At 42.7% G+C, this 26,982-nt stretch overlaps 1 protein-coding gene across 1 annotated transcript; it reads right to left on the bottom strand.

Moving 5' to 3' along the window:
- Nucleotides 1-553: 553 nt before the first annotated feature.
- On the bottom strand, nt 554-26,982 carry LOC127640962 (5-hydroxytryptamine receptor 3E-like). Its single transcript, XM_052123705.1, has 10 exons — nt 26,923-26,982; nt 26,345-26,408; nt 25,481-25,653; nt 25,337-25,381; nt 19,438-19,544; nt 18,314-18,483; nt 18,058-18,233; nt 4,055-4,265; nt 2,271-2,462; nt 554-928 (listed from the first exon to the last, which is right to left on the bottom strand). Exons 1-10 carry the CDS (start codon nt 26,935-26,937, stop codon nt 615-617), a joined length of 1,467 nt encoding a protein of 488 aa, XP_051979665.1. The 5' UTR covers nt 26,938-26,982; the 3' UTR covers nt 554-614.

The raw sequence follows: 26,982 nt of genomic DNA, 5'->3' as shown, positions 1-26,982 counted from the left end.
CCTACAGAGAATGATGGGAAATGTAGTTTTGCCCATAAGCTGCGATAGGCCTCAACAGTAGTCACACTTTTTGAACAGATTTGGCCAAGAATGTGTCGCCATAACATGATATGCATTACATGTTTACCCAGCATTGCTTTATTGACTGATAATACAGATAATTATAATGTGAAAACGACTTTTAAAAAAATTATAATAATGTAAAACAAAACATCAATAACATTAAAAGGATTTTCAAAAATGTAATAGATGTTTTACTTAAAACATGTTTTTAATAACCGTCCAAGTATTTCAGGACAAAAATCCATGTCCATTTTAAACAGATTGTTTTCTCTTTTAAAAATTATTATTCATGCAGATTTTATGACCACATTTATTGAATGACTACACAGAATTTTTGTACTTTTAAAAACTCCTCTGCCACACCGTAGAACCTTTTAAAATTAACTAATCTAGGCAAAAAACATTTTGATAATGTTGAAATGTCACAGCACATAACATATACATTTTTCCTTATATGATACTTTTTTGTAAATCTTAACCTAAAGTCTTGATGTTGATAAAAAATAGGCAATTTGACATCAACTATCCTCAATGAGAAAGACTAGTACAGATTATGCTTCTCTTTGAAAACTGTACCAGTTAAACCAGAAGATTAATATGGTGCAGAAGCTGACAGAGAGAAAAACAACATACAGAATGAAAATAAATCGATCGATGACCTCTCCCAAGCGCATCCACTCCTCTGTCTTCTGATCCCTGGAGAAATGCTTGTTAACCTGCTGGCGAATGGTGAGCAAATGTTCTTTTATCATACTCAGTTCCTTCACTTCTTGCTCAGTAAAGTTTAATAGTGAGTTAGTTCCCTTTTCTTGGTGTTTGATTTCAGTCATCTCTTCCTCAGGTGAACAGGAAGGGATGTTGTTTCCTTCCATTAAAAAAACAAACAATAAATAGTATTTATGTAACCTATAGCTAATCAACTGCAAGATGCATCACTTATACACCGATGCGCTGAAACATTATGACCACATGCCTAATATGCTGTTGGTCCTCCATGTGCCGCCAAAACAGCGTGACCCGCAGAGGCATGGAATCTATAAGACCCCTGAAGTTGTCCTGTGGTATCTGGCATCACGACATTAGCAACAGGTCCTTCAAGTCCTGTAAGTTGCAAGATGGAGCTGCCGTGGATCAGACTTGTTGGTCCAGCACATCCCACAGATGCTCAATCGGATTGAGATCTGGGGAATTTTGAGGCCAAGGCAACACCTTGAAATCTTCATCATGTTCCTCCCACCATTCCCAAACAATTTTTGTATTGTTGCAGGGCACATTATTTTGCTGGAAGAGGCCACTGCTGTCAGGGAATAACATTGCCATAAAGTGGTATACCTGGTCTGCAACGATGTTTAGGTAGGTGGCACATGAATGGCCGGACCCAGTGTTTCCCAGGAGAACATTGCCCAGAGCATCACACTCCCTCCACCAGCTTGTCAATTTCCCACAATGCATCCTGGTGCCATCACTTCCCCAGGTAAACAGTGCACATGTGCATGGCTACCTTCTTCTGATGGTCCAAGGTCCAGTCCCGATGCTCACGTGCCCATTGTAGGCACATTCACTGGTGGACAGAGGTCATCATGGGGACTCTGGCCTGTCTACAGCTATGCAGCCCCATACGCAGCAGGGTGTGATGCACTGTGTGTTGTGACACATTCCTTCTATAACCATCATTAAAATTTTCTGTGATTTGTGCCACAGTAGACCTTGTGTCGGCATCAGACGGTATAGCCATCGTTGCCCTCATGCATCGATGTGCCTTGGTCGCACAACAACCTGATGCCGTTTTGTCCCTCCTCAGCCACTGTCGGTAAGTGCTCACCATTGCTGACCGGGAGCACCCTACAAGCCTTTCCGTTTCAGAGATGCTCTGACCCAGTCGTCTGGCTATAACAATCTGGCCCTTGTCAGAGTTGCTCAGGTCTTTATTCCTGCCCATTTCTCCTGCATTCAACACATTGATAATGAGAACTGATTGTTCTCTTAAAACCTAATCTACCCAAACCTTGACACGTGGTCTTGTTAGGTGATGATCAATGTTATTTGCTTCACCTGTGAGTGGTCATGATGCTTTGGCTCATCGGTGTATATTGTAAATAGGGTCACATCTACTGTATTATTCATTTATTTTTAAGTCAAGCATGTGCAAACTCTTCACTGGTTGTGGAAATAAGGATTTGAAAGGACATTAATTAAGTTTGACTCACTTTGAGTGGGAGAATTTTGGTCAGAGGTATTCTTGCCTAAACAAACCAGACGTGCCAGATAATGCAGAAACAACACTTTGATCCATTTTGGTAGAGGGGTATAATTACTTGAGGCACACATGATATTAGTAATGACAATTGTTTCCAGGAGACTGACCACCATCAGTGCAAGACAGAGAGAGAAAAACACATCTATAGAGAGAGAACGAAAATATAGTGAGGTCCCATCCTTAAAACAAAACAATAATCAGGTAATGTTTTTTGACATAAAAAGGGGTCATATCGCAGTCCAAAAAGACAATCTCTTGAAAGAAAGCTGCAAAAACGGCTCATTCTGAAATTCTTGGATTTCTGACTTCAGAAGCGGAAACAGTAAGACTCGACTCCCCACATTTACCAAATCTATCGCAGCTGTTCCAAGGTGAAATTTCCACTTTGTGGTGCTAAAAGTGAGTCAAACTGTCTCCCAAACTGATGAGGTGTTTCAGGTTAATGCTCTATCGAGTTTTAAATCAGCAAAAACTAACTCCCTAACCTACAACTAACCAATAATGTCATATGTGAGATGTAAAACACTAAAGGAACCACGTCATTTTGTGGTACTTCTATGATGATTTCGGCTCACATGTCGACTCACATGCTCTTCAGGACTCCACTCCTTTACATAGCATGGGCAGCACTCTATCAGTTGAGCAACTGCACAATTTGATCACACTTAAAGAAGCTTGTCAATGTAGTTGGTTATGTAATGCAAATGTTTAAATGCATCGTCTTACAAGTCATACACTATAGTAAAAGTGTTTTGATGTCATAAAATAGCATTGTTTGAGGAAAAGGGCAAAAAGGAAGTTTTTAGAAACTGATAACTTGCATTTTTTACGCTGTATTTGTGTAAAAGTGAATACAATTAATTGTTGAAGTGCCTGTAGTTTTCTGTTTTCCCCAATTGCTGCGATACATGAAATTGAGCCAAAAATAAAGGTATAGCAAGGTGTCTATGAGACCGAGTTGAACATTAGTGACTTTTAGCATATTGCTGATTCTGGCGTTTTATAAAAGCATTATCATGAGTAAGGTACCCGTGAAAAAAAATCACTTTAAGCCACAATATACTGTATATTAGAACAGACAGCAAACCTGCAGCTCACACCAAGTGTTGATGCTCATTTGACAAAGAAAAGTCTTAAATTGCAGGCGCAGCCAACACGGTCTCTTAACAAGTCATGATAAGAGTACGAGATGGCGGAACCTTTAGCCGTAACCATACGAATTATGTCATTTTTTTATTTAATTATTTTTTTAATCCCAAACCTAAATTAAATATAAAATCTAACCCCTTAACCAAACCCTAAACCTAACCATGATATTATTAGGAAAATAAATTGTGTACCATAGAAGAAAACATTGAGTTTGGAAAGAGATGAGATGCCTCATACTGCAGGTTATTGATATACATCAGTGAAATACAATTAAATGAGTAACCAAATGTCATCACTGAAATTTCCTTTTTTTTTTTTTTTATAAAGTTTAAGATAGGAGGCTAGCTAAAAATTTGATACCTGTATTGTATTGATTTGAAATTCTTTTTGTTGATTGGTTGGTCTAAAAGTCATACCTTTTCATACAAGATTTTAACATCAAATTAGTATTGTTTTCTTATTTGTCATGACTACGTTGGGCACTTTAGGAAAAAGATGGCCTGTTTCTTTCTGAAAATATTGTAAGGAAAAATGCAATTAAAAAATGATATGACCCCTTTAAGAAACAAAAAGCTTTGAACAAACTTATTAAAGGGATGGTGTTTCCAGTAACAGGCAGCAGATCATTCATGAGGAGGAGGAATACAGTGTAGCCCAGGATGAGAGTCATTTTAAAGGCAGAACGATCCACTGCCTGGGGAGGAAGGAGGAAGCTGAAAAGATCCACAGTAATCAGGAAGTAACTGGGAAGCAACAGGTTCACCACATATAGAGTTGGCCGTCGCTTCAGGACAATCTAAGTGACCAATCACAAGAACTAGAATCAATCAATCAAATTTCAATTAATCTTATTACAAAAGAGGATGACAGGCTTACACCCTGTCTACGCTGGACACATCCTTTGACATGGCACTGAGCAACAGCTTGAGGCTGTCCACACAGGAAGCTTCAAAGTGAGTCTTCTAGAAGACATGCAGAAAGCACAAACCAATCAGCGGTAAACTCAGGTAGACTTCAGCAATCCACTGGTATAAACATATTCTTGTTTCATAACCATTATTGCAATGCTATTGTTGCTAAAACTGCATAAACAGGTGGTTAAAAAAATAAAATAATATATATATTTTAATTAGTTGACCAGAGACCAGAAACATCATGAGCTGGCTGTAATGTAATGTCAGAAGTTATTTAAATATTTAATTAATAAAATTCATGGCAAAATATTAACATGTTTGATATTTTGGTAAGTAAACTAATTTGATAATAGAGTGGCTAGAGAAGTGATGAATTTGGAGATAAATGTACATTAGGTCTAACTCAGGAAATTGGTAGACAAGGCAGGTATAAAATAAGTCTAAATTTTTTTCACTCAGCCATGACTACCCTTACAACTACAACTTACTTCTTTGTCTTTTTTTTATGAACAACTTGTTTTTCTTTAACCAGTGAGCACCACCTATGCAACTGACAGGAAACACCATTATAAAGTAATGGTACTTGGTGACTAGTCTCTCATACCCAGGCCTATGACTGCGGCATAGGTCTGGGGTCTATAGTCACTTCAATTGGTCAAGAACTGGCCATTTAGACTGAAAAATCTATCTAACTGACATGTAAAGCGACCAGTCACAGTCAGTTTTGTCATTACGGGGTGTTTAGAAGCAGGGTTATCAGAGATGTATATGGGGAAAAAATATTTATATAATGATGCGTGAGTGTCTGCAAGTGATTGCACAGGAAACACATGGGAAAATAGCAGATAAGGTGTAGAAAACCTACAGCACAGAAAAACTCATTATAGAGAATTTCATAGACATAACTAAGTAAACAAAGCAGAAAATGCAGCTCTGCTTGTGGATCTCGCTTAATTTTCTACTACGTGCCTCAAATGAAACTCTGAATATCTTTAAACTTTGGTGAATTCTGTGTTAATTTAATCCTCAGAAGCGCTCTTCTATCAACACAGAAACTTATGAACACAACTCAGCTTCCAGATGGACTGATGAAACATCCTTTGTCCATCTACTCGTGGAAATTTCATCGAACCAGCCAATCAGATTTGCGCTTATTAGATTGAGAAAGCATTTAACATTTTTGTGTGCTAAATGCATCAGACAGTTAGTGCACAGACTGTGTGAGGTCCGTGGGCGTGCCGTCTGAGGCTGAGACTTCTTGGTGACTTGTTCAAACACTTATGGCTACCAGCACAAGTTCAGCCTTGTGTTAGATAGCTTTCTCAGATTGATCTGGGAAGCGAATAAGCCTCACTCCATTCCACTTCCTTCCATCACTAAGCACGAACGTACATGGTCCAATCTTTTTACGAATGGACATGGGGTGAGTATACTTAGGATTGCCTTTAGGTACGTGGTCAGGCTTTCACACTCTCACATAACCTCCGACCTTGAAAGTGATACACTTGGCATTTTTTTTCCAAATGTCAGTGTATGTTTTGCTTTCTTCTGTCTGTCCTGAACATTGTTCTTCACTTATAAACATTTGTCACTCCTCCCCCACAGGAAATATGTCAGCCTTTGTGTGGCAGCGGGGGCGTGGTCAAGCGCCCGTCTGGGAGAGAATAGCGGTAAGGGCGCTTACACCTGAGCAAATTAAGCCTAACACCTGTGTCTAATTGCAGTAGCATGAGGAGAGTGGATAAAAAGCAGCAGCCACAGAGCATCGAGAGAGAGAGCCCAACACCAAGACCAAGAATCAATTGTAATGTCATTTGTTGAAACTGTTAAAATATACATTAAAAGAAAGCTTACCCTTGAAGCTGACGCTGTTTCCGACCCTTCCTTAGTGGAAAACTTTACATTGGTGCCGAAACCCGGGAAAAGAAGGAACAATTTTTTTCCAAGCTATGGAAAAGAGTCGCCCCATAGAGTCCTCCCAGCTGGCGGAAGTCCTCCAGTCCCTCGCTACACTCCATCAGGGCCACCAACAATCCCTGCTTGAGCTCCGGCAGGACCAGGATCGTCGGTTCTTCGAGATCATGCAGGCTCAAGCAGAGGACCGGCTCGCCATCCGGAGCCTCCTCCGCCAGGAGGCCGCTCCAGCCGCAGCCGCGACCCCGGACACCCGCGCCACACTGCCCCCGCCTGCGTTACAGAAGATGGGGGCGGCAGATGATCCAGAGGCGTTCCTTGATTTATTTGAACGTAAGGCGGAAATTTGGGGTTGGCCGCAAGACCAGTGGGCAGCCCGCCTAGTCCCTCTATTGTCCGGGGAAGCACAACTCGCGGCGCAACAACTGCCGGCAACAAACCTCCTGGCCTATATAGACTTGAGGAAAGCCATCCTGCAACGGGTTGGTCGGAGCCCGGAAGAAAATCAGCTGCTCTTCCGGGCTATGAAACTGGATAAGTCCGACCGCCCGTTTGCGTTCACCCAGCGGCTCCGTGATGCCTGTTGGAGGTGGCTGCTTGCGGGGGACCGCGACGTCGAGGGACTTGTCGATCAGGTGGTACTGGAGCAGTTTGTTCAGCGCTTGCCTAGGAGAACGGCGGAGTGGGTCCAGTGCCAACGCCTGGCGTCGCTGGAGGAAGCCGTTCATCTTGCGGAGGACCACATGGCGGCGATTCCGAGAGCGGATGAGCTCTCTCTCTCTCTCTCATTCCCCTGTGTCTTCCCCTATTTTTTCCCCCTCCCCTGTGCCCTCTCACTCTGCTCTCTCCCCAGGGCCCGTTCCTGCCCCGCTCAGGCATGGAGGATACCCGAGACCAACTTCCCGGCCGTGGGAGAACCCGCCTACCCCTTCCCCGTCCTTCAGCCGCTCTCCTCCTCATGTGGGGGCGCCTGCCAGCACAGGTGCGGCCGTGGCACCTGGGCCGGCCTGCTGGAGGTGCGGAGACCATCCACCAACGCTTGGTTCAACCCGGGGCTTTGGGCTCAGCTAAACAGGTGAGGGTGAGGTGTGTGCATGGGGATGTTCACAAGTATCCCATGGTGACTTTGGCGATCAAATTCCGGGGAGGAAAACATAGAGTGGAGGCAGCGGTTAGTTCCCGCCTCACCCATCCACTAATCTTGGGTACTGATTGGCCGAATTTTAGAAATATATTAGAGGGAATTTGTGCGGATGGGTCCTGCATGAAAGTGAAGAGATGTGTGATGTGCGATGCTTTGGCAGGGGAGGCGGAGCCGGGGCCATCCTCAGCTGCTCCGAATGACGAGGGAAGGGGCGAGGTTGTCGCCCCTCCTCTCAGGGAATTCCCGGAGGGGGACTTCCCCTTGGAGCAGTCGCGGGATGAAACCCTTAAGCACGCTTTTGACCAAGTGAGAGTAATCGATGGTCAACAACTCCGGCCGGGCGTCGTCATTTCATATCCATATTTTACGGTTATTAAAGATCTGTTATACAGAGTGACGCAGGACGCTCAAACAAAGGAGGAGGTGACACAATTGTTGATTCCACGGAGCCGCCGGGAAATGATTTTCCAGGTGGCTCACTATAATCCTATGGCCGGTCACCTAGGGGAAAGGAAGACACTTCTCCGTCTAATAACCCGTTTCTATTGGCTGGGCATTGGCGGCGACGTCCGCAGGTGGTGTGCGGCGTGCCAGGAATATCAGCTGGTAAACCCACCGGCCACCCCAAAAGCGACTTAGCGCCCCCTTCCATTGATTGAGGTCCCCTTCGAGAGAATTGGAATGGACCTCGTCGGGCCATTAGAACGGACAGCACGCGGACATCGCTTTGTGTTAGTCCTGGTGGATTACGCAACGCGATATCCGGAAGCAGTGCCTCTGAGCAACATCTCAGCACATAGTGTTGCCGGGGCACTCTTCAAGATAATCTCCCGGGTGGGGGTTCCGAAAGAAATCCTCACCGACCAAGGCACTACTTTTATGTCACGAACACTTCGCGAACTTTACGAACTATTGGGCATTAAGTCGATTCGCACTAGTGTGTACCATCCTCAGACAGATGGACTGGTGGAACGATTTAATAAAACGCTCAAAAATATGATTCGTAAATTCGTGCACGAAGACGCTAGGAATTGGGATAAGTGGCTGGACCCCCTGTTATTCGCAGTACGAGAGGTTCCGCAAGCCTCCACAGGGTTTTCCCCATTTGAGCTGCTGTACGGGCGACGCCCACGCGGGGTCCTCGACGTCATCCGTGAAGCTTGGGAGGAGGGACCTTCTAATAGTAAAAATGAAATTCAATACGTTCTTGATCTTCGAGCAAAACTCCACACACTGGGGCAATTAACACAGGAGAATTTGCTCCAGGCTCAAGAACGCCAACGCCGGCTGTATGACAGGGGTGCTCAGCTATGGGAATTTGCACCGGGAGATAAGGTGCTTGTATTACTCCCAACATCGAGCTCGAAATTGCTTTGAGGTCACACGACGAGTAGGGGATCTCGATTATGAGGTTAAACGTAACGATAGAGGGGGCGCGTGTCAAATATATCACCTCAACCTCCTGAAATTGTGGAGAGAAGAGGCGGCCTCTGTGACGTTGGCAACGGTAGTTCCGGAGAGGGTGGAGCTCGGACTGGAGGTAAACAAATCCTGCAATCCTAACACCCCGGTTCCTTGTGGAGACCACCTCTCACCGCGCCAACTCACAGAGGTTTCCGAACTACAAAAGGAATTTGCAGACGTGTTTTCTCCTCTACCAGGCCGCACAAACATCATACAACACCACATCGAGACCGAGCCGGGCGTGGTGCTACGTTGCCGCCCCTATCGCTTGCCCGAACATAAAAAGAAAATAGTTCGGGAAGAATTGGACGCGATGCTTGAGATGGGAGTAATAGAAGAATCCTAAAGCGATTGGTCCAGCCCGGTCGTCCTTGTTCCCAAGAGCGACGGGTCTGTACGTTTCTGTGTGGATTATAGAAAAGTCAACGTGATGTCTAAATTTGACGCATACCCAATTCCCCGTGTTGATGAACTGCTCGATCGGTTAGGTACTGCTCGGTTTTATTCGACCTTAGATCTAACGAAGGGTTATTGGCAGATCCCCTTGACACCAATATCCCGTGAAAAAACGGCCTTCACCACGCCGTTTGGATTACACCAATTCGTGACGCTTCCTTTCGGTTTGTTCGGGGCACCAGCCACGTTTCAGCGTCTCATGGATAGGATCCTCAGACTGCACACTGCTTACGCCGCTGCCTATCTAGACGATATCATCATTTATAGCAACGATTGGCAGCGGCACATGCAACATCTGAGGGCCGTCCTGAGATCGCTGCGGCGGGCGGGGCTCACGGCAAACCCGAAAAAGTGCGCGGTTGGGCGTGTGGAGGTACGGTATCTGGGGTTCCACTTGGGTCATGGCCAGGTGCGTCCCCAAATTGACAAGACCGCGGCGATTGCGACTTGCCCTAGACCTAAGACCAAGAAGGGGGTGAGGCAGTTCCTGGGGCTGGCTGGCTATTACAGAACGTTTGTGCCTAATTATTCGGATGTTACCAGCCCGCTGACTGACCTCACTAAAAAGGGGGCTCCAGATCCGGTCCAATGGTCGGAGCAGTGCCAACAGATTTAGCGTTTACACAGATTAAAGCTGCACTTTGTGGGGGGGCGCTTTTGCATGCACCTGACTTCTCTCTCCCTTTTGTTTTGCAGACGGATGCTTCAGACAGAGGGCTGGGGGCCGTACTCTCACAGGTGGTGGAGGGGGAGGCGCGCCCGGTGCTGTACATTAGCCAGAAGCTCTCCTTGAGGGAGACCAAGTACAGCACCGTAGAGAAGGAGTATCTGGCCATCGAGTGGGCGGTCCTCACGCTCCGATACTACCTGCTGGGGCGGGCCTTCACCCTCTGCTCGGATCATGCCCCACTGCAGTGGCTCCACCGCATGAAAGATACTAACGCCCAGATCGCCCGTTGGTATCTGGCCCTCCAGCCTTTTAAGTTCAAGGTGGTCCACAGACCGGGTGCAGATGGCTGGTGCTGACTTCCTCTCCATAAATGGGGGGGGGGAGGGAGTGGTAGGCAGGCCGGATGACGCCCCGGCCTGAGTCGGGCGGTGAGGGTATGTGGCAGTGGGGGCGTGGTCAAGCGCCCGTCCGGGAGAGAAAAGCGGTAAGGGTGCTTACACCTGAGCTAAATTAAGCCTAACACCTGTGTCTAATTGCAGTAGCGTGAGGAGAGCGGATAAAAAGCAGCAGCCACAGAGCATCGAGAGAGAGAGCCTGACACCAAGGCCAAGAATCAATTGTAATGTCATTTGTTGAAACTGTTAAAATATACATTAAAAGAAAGCTTACCCTTGAAGCTGACGCTGTTTCCGACCCTTCCTTAGTGGAAAACTTTACACTTTGTTTTAATTTTAGGATTGTGCAGAAGCTCTGATGGGGAAATACTGGTTGTGGAGTGGGGTTTTGCACAATAACTTTGCAGAATCTCAGTCACTGAAGGTTTATGCAAATCATGTGGTCCACATTTGCTCTAGAGACGAGTGGAAGAAAGACCTCAATACACTCAATGGCCATTCCGAGTATCAGGATTTGCATTTTGGTTTGGTTAATGTCCCTGCTGTATTCCAAGCTTTGATTAATGGTGTTTTGAGAGACAAGCTGGACAGATTTGTATATGTCTACTTGGATGACATACTTATCTTCTACAAGAGCATCCAAGCTCCTGAAGAACTGTCTGTTTGTTGGAGGGGGCCAAACATCCTTTTGTTGTATGGACGGACCACTGCAACCTTGCTTATTACCAGGAGGCTAAGAGGATTAACTCTTGCTAGGCCCATTGGGCTCTCTTTTTTAATTGTTTTGATTTTGTTCTCTTATCGACCAGGCTCAAAGAATCAAAAGTCAGATTCCCCTTTCCAGGCAGTTTGACCCACCCCACTCAGTTCAGTCCCCAGAGATAAGGGTTTTGTCAGATGAGCAAAGCAGCAGGAAGCTGACCCAGGTATGGCCCACTAGGGCGTCTCTTTTTTCTTATAATGGTGCGTTCAGAGATTTTGCAGTGGGATCATTCCACATCACTAATATGCCATCCAGCGGTTTCTAGGACCTTGGAGTTCATACGCAGATGCTTCTGGTGGCCTAAAATGAATGAAGACACCAGAGCCTTTGATGATGCCTGTCATGTCTGTGCCAAGCACTAGGATTCCAGATCTCTTCCACAAGGTCTCTTACAACGTCTTCCTATTCCTCTTGACCCTGATCACACATCTCTTTTGAATTTGTAACTGGCCTAACCCCCCTCCCGAAGTAACAGTGTCATTCTTGTAGTGTTGGACAGATTTTATAAGACTTGCCATTTAATACTATTGCCTAAACTTCCTTCAGCTCAAGAGACTGCTGAAATTCTGTTGCAGCACATTGTTCGGTTGCATGATTTTCCACAGCCACAGCCAGTCTCTCATCTGGTTTCCAAACTCAATCGAATGGACAGACCAAGGCCAAACCAAGAGATTGAGACAACTTTGATATGTCTGGCTTCTTCCAACCCAGCATCCTGGAGCAGGCTCCTGATATGAGCAGAATTCACTCACAACACCCTCCGCCACTCTTCAACGTGTATGTCACCTTTTGAGTGTCAATATGGTTAACAGTCTCCTATGTTTTCTGTGCAGGAGTCTGAAGTGGCTCCCGGCTGCCCAATATCTGGTTCAACTGTGCCGCAGAGTGTGGAAGAGGGCTAGAGTTGCACTACTCAAGGCTTCACAGCAACAGTAATGACAGGACAACTGTCAATGCAGACAGGCACTACATCTATGTCCAGGGCAGAGCATCTGGCTGTCTAGTAAGGACCTTCCCCTTAAGATTGAGGCATGCAAGCTGGCCCTCAGATTCATTGGACTCTTCAAGGTTCTAAAGAAAGTAATCCCTGCTTCTTACTGACTCCTACTACCTAGAACCATGTGCATACATCCAAGCTTTCATGTCTCCCAGTTGAAGCTTCTGATGTACAGTCCTCTCCCTCCTGCCACTAGGCCACCTCCAGCACCATGTATCATCGATGGTCAGCCAGTCTACACAGTCCAGCATCTTATGGACACATGGTTGGTGCAGTGAAGAAGGCAGTTCCTGGTTGATTGGGAATGATATGGGCCAGAGGAACGATCCTGGGTCCCCTCTCACCACATCCTGGACAAAAACCTGATCAGGGACTTCTATAAACGCCATCCAGCCCAGGCTGTTAGGTACTTCAGGAGTCGTTCCTGAACCCACCAGTACAATTATCATAGTCTCTAATTTGTTCTCACCAGTACCTGGTGAGTTTAATGGGCCAAATTGACAAGTATTGCACATAGAAATTATGCTTACCTCACATTATCAGTCCATTGTGCACTGACAACTCATCACAAATTGAGAGGATTGAAGCCAGAGCTGGGTTTCTGGTCATCGTGTTGTCTGGACAGCCCCTCAGTATTTGTACTCCCAGCAGACCAAGCTCAGGGTAGGATTAAGAGGTTATGGTAAAATCAACCACTGAAAAAAAACAGTCTGCCGCTTGGTTCTGAGATCCTGGATGGAACACATTGTCATAGAAGAAACAAAGCAATCAAGCTGACTACCTTGCCTCTAGCATTCCAGACCTCCTGATTACCTTTGTGGCAAGTAAAGTATTTAATGATTTGTGGTCATTTCTCAGCATAAAGTGATGACCCCACAGGTCAGGCCTCCATTTTCCACAGCGAAGACACAGGCTAAAGCCTCTTTTTCCACTTTATCTCTGTCTCAGGGAGTGTATGTGAGGCAAACGCCACTATGCAGTCTAAGCCATCTACATGGGTCTGTGTCAACACTCCACCAAGTTCATAATCGTAATCTTCCGTTGACACATAAATTGGAAGAGAGGGGTCAAAAAGAGCGAGTACGGGACTTCCTACAAGCACAGCTTTCAGTATATGAAAGCATTTGTCTGCCTCATCAGTCCATTCCAAGTGTGTGTCAATCAAATTCCTGACAAGAGGACACATTTGCTCCACTTCTGTAGAAAAGTTTGGAATAAATTTGCTGTACCATGAAATTAATCCAAGGGAAGTCCACAGGGAAGGTAAGTCATGTGGAAAATGAGCATCAATGATTGCTTCAATGTGAGCAGTTTCAGGCAGAATTCCTTCCTTGGAAACTAAGAGGCCCAGAAAGTTTAGAGAAGTCTGATTGAATGTGCACTTCTGCATGTTCAGTGTCAGTTTGGCATTGGTCAAACGCTGAAGGGCAGTTTTCAAAATTTTGTTGTGTTTAGTTTGTGAAGCAGCATAGACAAATATATCAACAAGGTTGTTCCTCACCCCAGTACTGGTCGGCGCTGCACTGTCTATTGTCCTGTTCATTGTCAGTAATTTGTTGTACTGTCCTGTACTTTTTGCACATGTTTGCACGTGCACTTTATATAGGTATATATAGGTAGTTTATATAGGTATTTTATTTCGTTGTGTATTCTCATGTGGTCCTATGTTGGTCCTTTGTTGTTTTTATGTAGCACCATGGTCCTGGAGGAACGTTGTCTCGTTTTGCTGTGTACTGTACTAACTGTATATGGTTGAAACGACAATAAAAACCACTTGACTTGACTTGACTTCAGTACTGTTTTTATAATTTTTTGGAAAGCAGATGGAGCTGAAGCCAATCCATATTGAACACGACAGTAACAAAACATTTCTTTGTGTGTGGTAAATGTGGTAAGATCAAGACAGTCATCATGTAGTGGAAGTTGGTGGTATACTAAAGCCAAGTCAACTGTCAAAAGCACTGCTGCGCCTATCAACTCACTGAGCAATTAGCCCATTTGAGGCTTTATTAGGCTAACAAAGGTCAACACACAGCCTTATTTTTCCTCCTTTCTTAATAGTAGCTAATATTGGGGATGCATCGAGTCACTTAATAGTGTCTTGTTTCAGCAAGAAGAGTGTAACTCCTCTGACACTGCCTGACAAACAGCAAAGGGATGTTGCGGAAATTTTTATAGGACTGGGACAGCGTCCTCATACCTTGACTTTATGCTCAAATACCTTCACGCAACCGACCGATTCAGCATCAGCAACACATCTGACTGGAGCAGAAAGAATGTTAACTGTAATGGTACAGTCCTGGTTAAGATGAATGAATGGCTTTTCAAAGATTCTTTTTTCACATGCAGAAAGGTACCGGAGGATTAGCACCACATGGCAAGAATGGTGTGGAAAGACTTTCCATCGTTGCCAGGTGTTACATTTCTAAATAAATATGCACTAGGTCTTAGTCAGGAACATAGTAGACTTAATAGCAAGGCAGGATGTAAATTTATTTTATCAAATCACTCGGCCATGACTACCTTTACAACTACAACTTCTCTGTCTATTTTAATGAACAACTTGTTTCTCTTTAACCAGTGAGCACTCCCTATGCAACACACAGAACACAAGAAGTAGTTCTAGAATAGAATTCTGTATTAATTTAATGTCAGTGCAGAATGCGACACACCACATTTTGATCTAAGATGGCGGCGCGGTAGCACACATTGGCCGCTCCGGATCCAAAATGGTGCTATTTTTGTTAGTTTTGTTTGATTTTTATGGCACATGGACTTCGGAGCAACCGGTGTTCGTGTTTACCATCGCCAGACACTACTAAAATATAAGACTCATGCAACAACCAAGCTGCATGATGATCTACAGGAGAAGCTACGCATCCTCGGCTTGCTATGGAGACCAGGCCTCCAGTCCTTGGTGTCGTCTGATGCTGGTGGTCGGAGGAGAGGACATCTTAAGCAGTGCGCGAGGAAGCGGAAGCGCGGCAAGAGGACGGGGGTCCATGCTAGGCAAAAAACAAACCCTAGCCAGCCGGCTCTCCTGTCTATCCTGCTCTCAAATGTTTGCTCCCTGGACAATAAACTGGACTACATCTGACTCCAGCAGAATATGCAGCATGAGTTTAGACTGCTGCGTCTTTGTTTTCATGGAGACGTAGCCCAGCGACAGAGTTCCGGAAGCAGCCATTCAGCTAGACGGGCTCGCCTCGTTTTGTGCCGACAGAAATGCAGCAATGTGCGGGAAGACTCGGGGTGGTGGCTTGTGTGTTTACATCAACTCAGACTGGTGTAAGAACTCTGTGCTAGTCTCTAGCTACTGCTCATCACTGTTGGAGCTTGTGACTGTTAGATGCAGACCTTTTTATTTACCACAGGAATTCACCACTGTCATAATAACCAGAGTTTATAGTCCCCCCAGCGCTAATGTTAAGGATGTGCTCTGTGAACTGTATGGGGCTATCAGAACGCTCACCCTGACGTACTGTTTATTGTCGCCGGAGATTTCAACCATGCAAATCTCAAGACATTGCTCCCTAAATTCCATCAGTATGTGGACTTTGCAACGAGAGGGGCGAACATGCTTGATCTTCTTTACACAAACATCCCAGGCGTTTACCGGGCGGAGCCCTGCCCCCACCTCGGCTACTCAGACCACATCTCTGCGCTGAACGACTTCTATGCTCTGTTTGAGGTGCAGAACGACGTGGAAAGGAAAACCACCCTTCCTCCCAATGACCAGGTACTCTGTCTTACCACGTCCGATGTGAGAAAAACTCTACGTAGAGTCAACCCACGGAAGGCTGCTGGACCAGACATCATTCCTGAGTGCTTAAAGGATGTGCAGACCAGCCGGCAGATGTTCTTACCGACATCTCCAACATCTCTCTGAGCAGTGCTGTTGTTCCAACGTGCTTCAAGGCCACCACCATCGTCCCCATGCCAAAGAAGTCTTCAGTGCCCTGCCACATTGACTACCGTCCCGTCGCACTCACACCCATCATCATGAAGTGCTTCGAAAGGCTCGTCATAAGGCACATTAAGACCCAGCTGCCCCCCTCACTAGACCCACTGCAGTTCACGTATCTTCACAACCGATTGCCACCACCCTCCATCTGGCCCTCACCCACCTAGATAAAAAGGACTCATACGTTCGAATGCTGTTCATAGACTTCAGCTCAGCATTCAACACAATCATTCCTCAGCACCTGATTGGAAAGCTGAACCTGCTGGGCCTGGACACCTCCCTCTGCAACTGGATCCTGGACTTCCTGACTGGGAGACCTCAGTCAGTCCGGATCAGGAACATCATATCCACCACCACCACACTGAGCACTGGGGCCCCCCAGGGCTGTGTGCTCAGTCCACTGCTGTTCACTCTGCTGACTCACGACTGTGCAGCAATGCACAGCTTGAACCACATCGTCAAGTTCACCGATGACACGACCATGGTGGGTCTCATCAGCAAGAACAATGAGTCAGCATACAGAGAGGAGGTGCAGCAGCTAACGGACTGGTGTAGAGCCAACAACCTGTCTCTGAATGTGGACAAAACAAAAGAGATGGTTGTTGACTTCAGGAGAGCACATAGTGAACACTCTCCACTGAACATCGACGGCTCCTCTGTGGAGATCATCAAGAGTACCAAATTCCTTGGTGTTCACCTGGCGGAGAACCTCACCTGGTCCCTCAACACCAGCTCTATTACCAAGAAAGCCCAGCAGCATCTCTACTTTCTTCGAAGGCTGAGAAAAGCACATCTCCCACCCCCCATCCTCACTACATTCTATAGAGGGACTATTGAGAGCATCCTGAGCAGCTGCATCACTGCCTGGTTTGGGACTTGCACCACAAAGCCCTGCAGAGGATAGTGAGAACAGCTGAGAAGATCATAGGGGTCTCTCTTCCCTCCATCAAAGACATTTACATAAAATGCTACATCTGCAAAGCAACCAGCATTGTGTATGACCCCACACAAACTCTTCACCCTCCTGCCGTCTGGCAAGAGGTACCGAAGCATTCAGGCCCTCACGGCCAGACTGTGTAACAGCTTCTTCCCCCAAGCCATGAGACTCCTCAATACTCAGGGACTGGACTGACACACACATACCTGTACACCACCCAACTTTTGAACATGTCCAGAGTTGCACTTTAATTCATTGTCACTCTATACCTGGCTGCTACCTCAATAACTGCTATGTCCATAGAAAACTATTTCATAGTATGTTATGTTTACATTTAGCATTTTATAAAGTGTCATCTTGTTGCACTACTCAGTTTACAAATGTGTTCTGGTCGGCGCTGCACTGTCTCACACTGTGCCTTTTGTCCTGTTCCTTTTAGTAATTTATTGTACTGTCCCGTACTTTTTTGCACACGTTTGCACGTGCACTTTATTTAGAAATTGTATTTAGTCTGTGTAGTCTCATGTGGTTCTGTGTTTGTTCTATGTTGTTTTATGTAGCACCATGGTCCTGGAGGAACGTTGTCTCGTTTCACTGTGTACTGTTCTAACTGTATATGGTTGAACGACAATAAAAACCACTTGACTTGACTATAATGGGAGCTATTTGGTTTTAATGGGACGTTATGTGATGCTCTCATCCAGTGTAGACAGAGTTTTAGGGTTGAGAATTGAGAACTGAATCTTATTCAGAATAATGCCAATTTAAAATTTAAAGATTTTTGATGATCTTTAATGACTAGACTTTTACAATGTTTGTTTCCATTAACGATTCTAGAACTTCTGCATTTTTCCGCTGATGTGGAAGGAACACTGTAATTCTCAACCCTAGTAGGGATATTCTATAATAGGTAGATCAAATAAAATCTGTAATTAATAGTTTCAATTCAAGAATTGAAGTTGGCACAAACATTGTACTTGAGTTCATCCCATGAATCCATCCCATCAAAGTTAAAGTATATTGAGTCATTAGGTTTGCTGGCCAACATGGTGATAAGTTCCCATTCTCCTCTAGTCTCCATGTAATTCAAAGATTTCCGAAGTGTCTCCTCTACTGGCTCTGAAAATGATAGCTGAATATCTCGCTCTGTAAAGGAAGAACCTGTTAATTGTCATCACAAATACAATCACAGATAATCTTACTGAAGTTTACAGAGGGATACTCACTTGTGTGCTTGTATGAACTAAATGTGTATATGCAGTTTTGAACATCAAATGGAAAGGAATAGATGTCTAGGTTGCAGGAGCTGACCACATGGTACGGCAGCCCATCTTCTATCAAACCAGTGTTGTCAAGAGACAGATAATAGCTGCTTGGGGCTTGATTGTCACTGATTCTATAAAATGTAACAGAGCAGTGAGTTATGCAGTCATACATGGAATTTCATGACTTATCCAGTCATGTTTTGATTACTTCGTAAGCTTTTTAAAATTCAATTTTGAAGAGATTTACTAATGAATCAATCAGACCAATTTGTGAATTGGATCGGCTGATTCATTGAGAAGAATCCACTCAATCAAACAATTTGCTCACAAATCTGATTTCACTATGCTCTAAAATATATCATCAGCTAGATATTGGTCTTGGGTTGAGTAAAACTTGGTTAAAAGTAAGAAAACCTTGAAGTTAACAAAACCCAAGTTCCTCTGTCATTTTCATTGCATGTTTTTAGCATAAATTTCCAATGTTTCCCTGAAGCCAAGCTTCATTTTAGCCTGCATAACATGATCATTGATCCCTTTTTGCAAGGGTATTGCATGAACAATTCTTACAATGCAATGCTCAATGCTTTTGCGATGGTTCTTTTTTCACAGGCATATCACACGGTTATATTTCTGGATCTTTGTGATTTGTTCTTTTCCTCCTAAAGACATAGGCTTGGTTTTTTTCTGAGTTTATTTAATTGTTCTAGAATCTTTTTGGGGGGTATAATTTTTTAATTGGGTTAAAATGTCCTTTTGGAGTAGGTTCCCCACCCCTGCCGTTGTCTTCCTGCAGGATCTGATGTTTAGAGTGAGAATCTGTCACTGAACTGTAGGACAGGGCTTACACCAAACAAAATTATTCTATCACTACATTCATTAAAAATTCTTATTCATTCCTAGTCTTGCCAATAGAAATGTAATTAAAAAGTTTTTCCATTACAGTGGGAACCCTGTCTAATGTATACAGCAATACTTATCTGATTAATAAAGTAAGATCAGTACATTGATCTACGGTCATATAAATGTATTCAAACAATTCCTTTTTAATACAATGGTATTTTGTTTTTAATGCTTTAAAAACCCACAATTCATTGATGACGATATCATGCCTCCAGAACTTTTTTCTTGGCAACGTAATTCTGTCTGTTCCACATTCATCAGGATCCCAGCTCAAACCTTCAATATTCCAGCTCTGCAAAATACTGAGTGTCATTATTGGTAACACTTTATAATAATGGTCCGTCATTAATAGATAATTATGCAGAAATGAATGCAGGTCAAGTGAGTAGTACTACATTAACACTTTAGTTACTAAAATTAACTCATATGGAAACATGATTAACCAATCAGTAAATAATAGCGAACTGATGACTGAGGTAGCTCACTGTTAGTTAATCAATAATAACTGAATTTGATTTGCCTCATTGAGAACAATTAACTAACTATGGCTAATTTAATATAACTACTAATTAATTACTAATCAAAACATTAACATGTCTAAAATGTGAATTAATATGTTTTTATTGTGAACAAGATCATGCATGGGTTCTTTGTGGGAATTAAATAATGAATGTAGCTTACAGGTAGCTTAATCAAGGCTACAGTGTCTGGTAGAATATCAGACTCAAGGATGTAACCACATATTCAAGACTGATGGGGAACAAATGTAATAATGTAATAAATAACCATGGAAAAAACCCATATCAGTAGACCAATATTATGAATAATATGTCCCCCTCAATGTCCATGGTGGTTACGGCCATGATCATAGTCAGCTTACCTTACAGAAATATAGCGTTCCCAACATGTGTATTCCTTTGCATATCTCTTCTGTTATGTTTATTGATATTGTTGAGGGTCTTTTTTAAATAAGTCTGGTAACCCATACATAATGAGTCAAGTCTTCTCACATACGTAAGTATGACGGTATTACTAATAATCTGGACCATTATTTTAAAGTGAGGGTCATGGTAATGCATTATTAATTAATGAGATCTTACTGTTTCCTTCCTTGGGAGTTAAAGGTTATCTGGGCCATTATTTAAGTGAAAGTGAAAGTGAAAACACATTATGAACCAATTATAGTAACTGAGGTGTTACTTGTCAGTTAGTAATGAATACTCGAGTGTTTGTTACTGCATTTTATTAATTTAATCACACAGGTAGCTAACAAGCATTCACAGACATTAAAAAAAAAATTATAATTTGAATGACTCCATAGGCTACAAACCTTTAGCAGGATAATGCTTTTAATTGCTGGTGCTCACAGTTACTACATGTTTTAAAAGTCTTATCTATTAACATAAAGTAAAATAATACAATTATGTGTCTGAAGGACAAGTGTGTTGATCTTCACAAGTCTTCAACAGAAAATGGAGAGAAAACCGGTGTGCAGCATGAGGCTGATTCCACATATGTACTTCCGGCCTAGACAGCTCACTCTGTAAATAGATCCAATTTTTATCAAATTAATTTGATATGTTTCCTTTGCCTATGTTGGGTATGAACAGAACAGAATGTATGTTAAAGTATACCGTGTGCAGGCGGATCAACGGGAGGGCAGAGCAAAATCGCACTTTCTCTTCTTTCAGTTTCAGCGAGCATAGAATATGGTGAACCATGATTGGATTAGAAGCTTGATGGGCCAGACACTCATTATTTTTTCATTGGATCCATTAAGTTACTCAGAAAAAAAATGCACTTCACATAAAATTAAACACTTCTTTTAATATTAACCTACAGTCTCTATGAAAAAAAAATGGATGTGTATATTCAAATGTGTAATCATTAGTTAATAATATGTTACCATGACCTTTGTAATTCCTTCATGTTTAACAAAAAACGAACATGATGTCACCGCAGATGGCCGCCTCGTTGTGGAGCTCTCCAATTCTTTTGTTATTTTTGTTTGTTTGTCCTGTGTTTAGTAATCTTTTTCCAGTCAGTTTTACCAGGGACGAACTGCTGATCATTCGGCGGCACATATCAGATAATCTATTCCTGGTTTTTGAATATTCAGACATTTTGCTGGACATTTTAGTCAGAGGCGCAGCTGTGTTGTTTAAACATGCTACGAGATGCAGGCGAGGGAGACGAGCTGGCGCACTGGTTAAACTCCATCAGTGCAGCGTTTGAACAGCACTCCCGAGCATTCATCTAGCGAATCTCGCTCTCTTCCCAACAAAACGGACGAACTACATCACCTCACACATACAAATAAGGACTTTTCAAACTCAGCTGCACTGTGATTCACAGAAACCTGGCTGAGTGAAGCCATTCCGGACAGCGCATTACATCTGCCAGGCTTTCAGCTGTTCAGAGCGGATCGCGGAGTTAACGGGGAAAACGAGAGGCAGTGGAACATGCTTTTACATCAACGAAAGTTGGTGTACAGATGTAACAACGTTAAAGAGAATGTGCTGTCCTAATTTGGAAGCGCTCTTTATTAACTGTAAGCCTTTCTACCCGCCGTCTTTCTATTCTCGTCGTTTTCCTCACTTATTCTGGTGTGTGTTTACATCGCTCCAAACGCGTCTGGGAACATACCGCTGCAACAGATGGCTGATCAAATCACAGACACAAAACAACAATCCCCGGACTCAGTTATTATTATTCTTGGGGATTTTAACAAAGCAAATCTCACACGTGAACTGCCCAAATACAAACAACACATTACATGCCCCACCAGAGACAGGAATATATAGGATCACTGCTACTCAATAATAAAGGATGCAAATTGCTCTGTCCCACGTGCAGCTTTGGGACTCTCTGATCACTCTCTGGTTCATCTTCTTCCAACCTACTGGCAGAAATTAAAATCAACAAAGCCAGTTGTAAGGACTAGAAAGAGATGGATTAATGAAGCAGAGCTGGAACTACAAGCCTGCTTTGACTGCACTGATTGGAGTGTTTTTGAAGCTGCAGCTACAGACCTGGATGAGCTCACAGATACTGTTACATCATACATCAGTTTCTGTATGACATGTGCATCCCTACTAGGACTTTTTATCATTCAACAATGATAAACCATGTTTTACAGGAAAGGTCAGACAGCTTTGCCATGCCAAAGAGGATGCTTACATGGGTGGGGATAAAGTCTTGTATAATCAGGCCATGAACACAATGAATAAGGAAATCAGAGTGGCTAAAAGAAGCTACTCTGAGAAGCTGGAAAACAAGTTTTCAGCTAACGACCCTGCATCAGTGTGGAGTGGCCTGAAACAACTTACTAATTACGGGACTCCTACCCCCAAGCCTGTGGTGGCCAACGATTGGCTGACGACCTGAATGTGTTTTACTGTAGATTTGAAAGGCCCAATCTCACACCGCACACCCACTCTGACCTTCACTACACACAAACACCAACACCTCCTGGAACCCCCCTCAACCCCCCTCCTGCTACTCAACCTGTACTCAAGATCTGTGAAGATTATGTGTGCCGCGTCTTTCAGAAGCAAAAGATGAGGAAGGCTTCAGGCCCAGATGGTGTCTCATCAGTGTGCCTCCAATCCTGTGCTAACCAACTGGCCCCCATCTTCACTCAGATCTTCAATAGATCACTGGAGCAGTGTGAAGTCCCATGCTGCTTCAAAAGCTCAATTATTATCCCTGTCCCTAAGAAACCAAAAACCACAGGACTTAATGACTACAGACCTGTCGCCCTGATGTCTGTGGTCATAAAGTAATTTGAGAGACTGGTGTTGGCCCACCTGAGGGACATCACTAGACCCTTTCTAGATCCTCCTTCAATTTGGTTATCGTGCAAACAGGTCTGTGGATGATGCAGTCAACATGGGATTCCATCATATCCTGCAACATCTAAACAGACCGGGGAAATGCAAGGATCCTTTTTGTGGACTTCAGTTCGGCTTTCAACACCATCATCCCAGCTATTCTCCGGACTAAGTTAAACCAAAATCCTGTTCACATGTCTATCTGTCAGTGGATCACCAGCTTTCTGATGGACAGGCAGCAGCTTTTGAGATGGGGAAATTCACTTCCAGCACCTGTACAGTCAGCACTGGTGCCCCCCAGGGATGTGTGCTCTCCCCACTACTCTTCTCCCTCTACACCAATGACTGCACTACCAAGGACCCCTGTGTCAAGCTCCTGAAGTTTGCAGACGACACTACTGTCATCGGCCTCATCCAAGATGACGATGAGTCTGCATACAGAAAGGAGGTTGAACGGCTGACTTACTGGTGCAATCATAACAACCTGGAGCTGAACACACTCAAAACGGTGGAGATGATTGTGGACTTTAGGAGGAACACCACAACACTGACCACCTCACCATTCTAAACAGCACTGTGGCAGCAGTAGAGTCATTCAGGTTCCTGGGCACTACCATCTCACAGGACCTGAAGTGGGAGTCACACATTGACTCCATTGTGAAAAAGGCCCATCAGAGGTTGTACTTCCTTTGCCTTTCCTTTGCTTTGCTGTTGATGCAGTTCTAATCAGCAGTCATTGAGTCTGTCCTCTGCATTTCAATAACTGTCTGGTTTGGTGCAGCTACGAAATCAGACATCAGAAGACTACAAAGAACAGTTCGGACTGCTGAGCGGATTATTGGTTGCCCCCCCACCCCCTTCAAGAACTATTCTCTTCCAGAGTGAGGAAAAATGCTGTAAAATCATTCTGGATCCCAATCACCCAGCCCACTACCTTTTTGAACTGTTGCCTTCTGGCTGACGCTTCAGAGCTCTGAGCACCAAAACTGTCAGGCACAGGAACAGTTTTTTTCCCTCAGGCTATCCATCTCATGAACAGTTAAAGCTGCCCATTGAGCAATAATTATGTGCAATACACAGTTTAAGTCTATTTATATTATCCAACATATCCACTTCTGCCATTACATACAAAGGAAAAAACAACTTTTTGCACTGTACATAACATAGGCTACTGTATTTTTGTACTTTATATAACAAATTTCTTTTAGATTTGCACTACGTATGTGTGTATGTATGAAGGTGTGTGTCTGTGTGTATGTACGTATATGTATAATATATATATATATATATATATATATATATATATATATATATATATATATATATATATATATTATCTATGTCTTGCTGATGTTTTTGTATTGTTTTTTGTTTAGTTGTGCACTGGAAGCTCCTGTCACCAAGACAAATTCCTTGTATGTGTAAGCATACTTGGAAATAAAGCTGATTCTGATTCTGATGTTGATGTGGTAATACTTGACTCATTAATTATGGGTTACCAAAATTACTTTAAAAAGACCTCCAGCAATATCAAACCTGCCGAAGTTAATAATTTGTAATGAACAGAAGATATATACCAAGGAATACACATGTTGGGACATGAATCTAAAGCTCTACCAGACACTGTAGCCATGATTTAGAGAGCTGTTGTGTTCATAAATCCAGCAAAGAACACAGGTGAGGTGCATGTTTCTCTGAAGGTGCATTTCATGATCATCTTCACAATAAAACCATAATCATTCACATTTTAGACATGTTAATGTTTTGATTAGTAATTAATTAGTAGTTATTTTAAATTAGCCATAGTTAGTTGATAGTTCTCAATGAGGAAAATCTAATTCAAAATTAATGATTTACTAACAGTGAACTACCTCAGTCATCAGTTTGCAATTACATACAGATTGGTTAATCATGTTTCCATATTAGTTCATTGTAGTAACTAAAGTGTTAATGTAGTACTACTCATTAATTCGGTATTAATTAATGCATTAATGCAGGCATAGTTACCTATTAATGATGGACCATTATTATAAAGTGTTACCTCATTATTAATGGATTTCCATTGGTGTAATCCAAAACAACAACAATGAAGATGATATAAAATAAAAACAAGATTGTTTTGTGTGAGAATGCACATGTATTATATGTCCCGAAATATCAAGTGACAACATGAAAATGTATGATAGATAGTTCAGTGTTGTTGTAGGCAAACCATAAAATGCATGTAGACAATTAAAAAATAGTTTCTTACAAACCACACATAGAGAAATGTGTCCAAGATTTGAGCTTTTTCATTCTAAAAGGGAAAACATCCAAAAATAATAGAAGTAAGCTGAACATTATTCAGTGTGATGTTACCACATTTTTAAATACATTTTCAAATCTGTTTACTTACCACATCTAAAATAGCATACATGGCAAAACCTACACTGATCGTTGTAGGAGTGGTCAGATGAAGGACTGGTCGTACTTCAGTTTTGTTGAAGAAGCTTCCTCTCAGGGCATTTAAGAGTGATTCTGTGCTGGGTTGGGAGCAGTTTATAGTCTCTGCAGGTCTCATAATTAAAGCTATAAAACATTCATAAAAGCCAGGAGAAGACAAACAATGTTACAATACACTTTATACATGCCTAAATGGTGTGCATCTTGTCACTCTAGTGTAAGTTGTCACAATGGAACCTGTCCGCAGTGGTTCCAAACCCTGTTCCTGGAGGCCCCCCAAACACTACACATTTTGGATATTTCCCTAATCAAACACACGTGATTCAGCTCTTTGGTTCATTAGAAGAGACTCTACGACCTGAAATGGGTGTGTCAGATAAGGGACATATATAACATGTGCAGTGTTGGGGGGCCTCTAGGAACAGGGTTAGGGACCACTAGTATTGTGTGTTTTTCAGCTAAATTAATACAGTAAAGAATCTAGAAACAGAAAACAGTGAATGAAACAGCAAAAACGTAAACGTTACCGTACGCAAACATCAAACCATTGCTTCGGCCAACACATTTTTTTACTTATAAACTGTATAGAATTTCAACATATAAAGCACATATGACTTGCCTTCTGTGGATCTGGCCACTTAGGGCAGACCTTCAAATCTTGGCACTGACCAAGTTTAGCACAAAAAGGTTTTCACAAGAATTCACAGGGAAATCAGTCTGTAATATAGTACTTTTGACAACTTCCCTTGTGACAACTAGGTCAGGTCTCCCACTATATCTTATATTTCTGACTTAATTAATGAACAGATTATCTTACATTGCATAATGAGGTACGTGAAGATGAAATCAAGTATTAGGAGTTTGCCAGTCCATTGTCTAACCTGCAATGACATTTATAAACATTCATGAGAAATGCAGATACAGTAATAGGTCATACAGTGGCCCGTAAATGTATTTGCAGCACTTTAAATGTAATTTTTAGTAAAAAAAAAATAAAGTATATGAGGTTTGAAATTATATAATAAATAAATAAAATAGAAAAGTCGGTAACAATTTACAATAAGGTTCAATTTGTTACATTTTTTTACCTACAGTAGTTAACATAAACTGACAATGAACAATAATTTTACAGCATTTATTAATATTGGTTTCAAAATAGATAATATTTGTTTTTTATATGTTTACATATAACAATGAACAATTGTATTTTGTTAAAGTAACATTAACAATTATAAATTCTAAATATAGATTAATACATGCAGTAAAATATATATGTATTTTTATTGTTAGTTCATAATACCTAATGCATTAACAAAAAAAAAAAAAACTATCCTAAATATTATCTTTTGAAACAAACCAGCATGCTATGCCCCCTTTATTATTGCTAAATCCTACCTTGAGTTTTGACATCCTCTATATCCAACAAGTTCTTGGCCAGTATAATGAATAACAGGG

This window comes from Xyrauchen texanus, chromosome 50, assembly GCF_025860055.1.
Source record: "Xyrauchen texanus isolate HMW12.3.18 chromosome 50, RBS_HiC_50CHRs, whole genome shotgun sequence".
Lineage (NCBI taxonomy): Eukaryota > Metazoa > Chordata > Actinopteri > Cypriniformes > Catostomidae > Xyrauchen > Xyrauchen texanus.
This window is presented reverse-complemented; position numbering and strand designations above follow the sequence as displayed.

Excerpts from the sequence above, each read along its gene's own strand:
- LOC127640962 (XM_052123705.1), bottom strand. Across the intron at positions 19,545-25,336 it reads CATTTCTCTATGTGTGGTTT|AGCTGGAATATTGAAGGTTT; the intron begins GTAAGAAACTAT and ends AGTATTTTGCAG. Across the intron at positions 18,234-18,313 it reads TAGTTCATACAAGCACACAA|AGCGAGATATTCAGCTATCA; the intron begins GTGAGTATCCCT and ends CTTCCTTTACAG.